This window comes from Mercenaria mercenaria, chromosome 1, assembly GCF_021730395.1.
Source record: "Mercenaria mercenaria strain notata chromosome 1, MADL_Memer_1, whole genome shotgun sequence".
NCBI classification, from domain to species: Eukaryota; Metazoa; Mollusca; class Bivalvia; order Venerida; family Veneridae; genus Mercenaria; species Mercenaria mercenaria.
In genome coordinates this window covers 89,387,276-89,390,942 of record NC_069361.1, presented here as the reverse complement: position 1 = coordinate 89,390,942, position 3,667 = coordinate 89,387,276, and the positions used below count along the sequence as shown (strand labels likewise).

The 3,667-nt window shown below is 41.6% G+C and overlaps 1 protein-coding gene across 1 annotated transcript; it reads left to right on the top strand.

Annotated features, from left to right (window-relative positions):
- The first annotated feature begins 371 nt into the window (after positions 1 to 371).
- LOC123564515 (uncharacterized) lies at positions 372 to 3,148 on the top strand. Its single transcript, XM_045358166.2, has 4 exons — positions 372 to 654; positions 1,258 to 2,030; positions 2,078 to 2,757; positions 2,893 to 3,148. The coding sequence occupies exons 1-4, from the start codon at positions 372 to 374 to the stop codon at positions 3,146 to 3,148; spliced, it is 1,992 nt and encodes a 663-aa protein (XP_045214101.2).
- The last annotated feature ends 519 nt before the right edge of the window (positions 3,149 to 3,667 follow it).

Below are 3,667 nucleotides of genomic sequence, written 5' to 3'. Positions count from 1 at the left end.
CACCTCTTACCATACACAGTGACCAGGGCGCCACATTTGAAATCAAGTTATTCCAAGAACTTTGCAAGATGCTCGACATCAGAAAAACTAGGTCAAGCCCGCGCAACCCAAGATGTAACGGAGTTACTGAACGCTTTAATGCAACCATTCTAAGAATGATTAAAGCTTACCTTACCGACGAACAAGAAGATTGGGACCTTTACCTTGGCTGCCTTGCAGGGGCGTATAGGGCAACAACACATGAATCTACCAAACTTTCGCCAAATCTCATGACCATTTTTAGGGAGATTAGACTACCACTTGACGTAATGTATGGTGGCCCATCAGGGACTCCAGATCCTAACGGTTATGTTGAACTTTAAAAAAATCGCATGGCGCGTGCTCATGATGTAGCTAGAAAGTATCTGAAGGTGTCAGCTGAATGCAGCAAAGCGTACTATGATGGAAAAGGTCATCTGAATACATTCAAGCCTGGAGATTTGGTATGGTATCTACATGAAACCAAGAAACCTGGGGTAGCGCCGAAACTAGAAAAGAGGTATGACGGGCCGTATTTAGTGAAAGCCAAGAAGTCCCCATTGAACTATGTGATACAGCTAGAGAGAAATAGCACGGAAAAATTGGTGCATCATGATAAGTTAAAGCCATACCATGGTGAAAACATCCCAAGGTGGATGAAAGCTTTCAGAAATAAAGTAGCAGAGCAGTAAATTCGTGTTTGTCGTCCTATTTGCTCTTATGCATTTTGTATAGGTGATCTATGTTGTTTTACACCCCTCCAGACTTGCAGTTAACCGACTCGGTGAGCGCATGATAAGCTTTACGAGCATTTTTATATAACCAGGGTTGCGTTATGACGAAACAGTCGAATACCTTTACCTTACTTCCTCCAGTATAAATGTATTTGTTCCAATTGTATTGAACTGACAAGTGTGTCCATATAAGTACAAGTGCTCGAAACGGTAGTTTTGTAAACAGTCCGTGTATCGATGCGTTCCGCGAGACTGGCGATGCGGTACAGAAAACCGGCGATTTTAGAGGAATGATGAGATGGTAAATACTTGTTGTCGTAACTGAACTTGAAACACAAATCAACAAATATTGAAGGTGATGACGTGCTGCCGTAAGTAGAAACAGAGAAGTGGAAATTCCTCAAGTTGCTAAACGCGAGTTAAGAGAGGTCCGATTTAATTTAAAGGGGCTGGCTATAAAAGAAGTGTTTGTTAAAGTCCTCAAAATGTTGTTTTAATGTTTCAGTTATGGAGAGGAAGACGCATCCGAGAGGTAGAGCGTATCGATGTCTGCATTGTGCAAAGAAAGGCAAGGAGGAAATAAACTCCAAAACGAGAATAGAGAACCACATTTACAAATACCATGTGCCAAATGACGAACAGCCATTCTGGTGCAGAATGTGCCAGTTCAGAAGTCGGTCAAAAGACAGCTTGTTCAGACATGTACAGACCTATGCAAGACACAAGAACGTCATGAAGGAAAAGGGTTATGTAGCCTCCGAGCCTTTCCTTGTTTGTAACGACAATCCGTACAGATTAGGGGAAGAGGATTTCCAGGTGTTAGACAAAGACGAAAGTAGTGCCTGGTGGAGTAAAAAGGCATCAACAGACATAATATCTAAGGCGTTAAGCTTGGAAGTGCCTGAAATATACACGGCAACTAAATATTTACAGAATGTGACAGAGAAAGACATAGAAAACGTAGAATCAGAAAGAAATGGAGCCGATGATGGTAGAAGGTTAGGGAAACCTGGTGATCATGAGAGTTTTGATGATGAGGCCGGGATGAACTTTGTAGTTGAGACCAGTAAGGGACGTGGTGTTGATGTAGATGACAGTGAAGGAGTAGCCCTTGATTTGAGAAAAGTGCTAGAGAATTCGGCTGCTGACCGCCCAGATGAGTCTGACAAATGGTGCGAGAAGATAAGAACTGCCACAAATGTACGCAGTAACACAGAAGAAGGAAGTAATATGGGTCCTTTAGATTTGCGAGTGGTGAAGGAAGATAAGGGGAAAAGGGTGGTTAAGTTGGATGAATATTGAGATTTGAAGTAGTAACTGTTCAGACGTCACCATTAGATTTCAGTGTAAGAAAGAACAAGGAGGCTGAACAGTTGAAGAAGACAGAGACAGATGTAGGTAAGGGAGCGGTAGGACAGGCTACCCAGCGGAATGTTATAATAACTGGAGAAAGAGCGAGTTGTGGTAGTAAGCCAAGTGAAGTCGCAGCAGGAAGGAATGAGACAGGTAAAGATTTAAAAGTGAACGGATTACAGAATGGGAAAGTGCAGGAGAAAGAAGTTGTGGATGAAACTGCTGAAGCAGCTAGGGTAATAGTTGAGGAGATGGAGGGAGAAGAAAGGATTTCTGATCACATGAACATTCAGGAAGATAGTGAGGAAATCGAAGAGATGACAGATGGTGGAACTGACGCTAGAGGTATTGAAGCAGGGTTGAATCAGGGTAAAGTGAAGGAAACGGAGATGGCATGCACTAACGGAGGGAAGGAAGGTGATAAGGGACACCGGGAAACAGATAATGTAGGAAAAGAGGTTAGTGATGAGAGTGTGGAAGAATCAGACAGACAAAAGCGAAAGATAAAGGAAAGTGAATTAAGATCAAGGAAAAGAGTGAGGCAGAGTTTAAAGAAGTATAGAGATGTGTCAGCATCAAGTAGAGAGTCATCTACTTCAAGTAGTAGCTCATCTAGTGATAGTGACGACGCAGAAGCCATTAGACAGAGGAAGTTCACCAGTTACCTGGGAGAGATGATTTGAAAGACAGGAGCGATAATCGGAGAACAGGTGATAGCAAATGCTGGCCTCATAAAGAGCTTACAAAAGTCTGTAGAAAATTTAATAAAAGAAGTTAAAAGCTTAAGGCAGGTGATCGAATCAAAGAAAACAGGAAATGAGGAGAAGAGTCACGAGGACGAGCGTGATAGTCAGAGCAAGAAGGAGGGACCTGAGCAAAGTACCAGCGAAGACAGTAAACTGAAGAAAGCAAAAGTTAATCACGAGAAGGAGGCGAGTAGTGCGAGCAGAGAAACAAAAAGGAAAGATCAAATCCAATCACAAAAGGAACACAAAGTAAACGTGACAAAGAGGCAAACACAGAGAGTAGAAAGGAACGATTAAGGTCATCCACTGAACGGAGTAAACATAAAGATGACAAGAGAAGAACAACGTTCAGCACGTACAGAGGAAGAAGTACTTACAGGGGGAGGGGAAGAGACTTTGTCAGATGGTGAAGAGGCAATCAAGTTCAGTAACGAACTAACATGAGTGGTCAAGGAAACTTTCTTATGTTCATGATATTCATTAACTTTATGAGTCTTGGAAGGAATTGACTTTCTTGTGTATTTAAACTTATGTTGTCTTGATATGCATTTTTTGTATATATTTTTTGTGAGGCAGATGGAACTTTGCCTCAGTCAGAGGGGAGTAATGTGATGCATCGGCTTCCATGTCCTTTGTTCATACTTTGTGGGCTACCTGTGACTTATGCACGTATATCTTGCAATTCTTTTATAAATCAATGTAGACTTATGTATTTCCATATATCTAGCTAATTCTTACCGTTTATTCCCAAGTATTTTTTACGTTATTTTATCATAAAGTTTATTTTCAAACCCGGAAGTATTCGTTGGCAGCCAT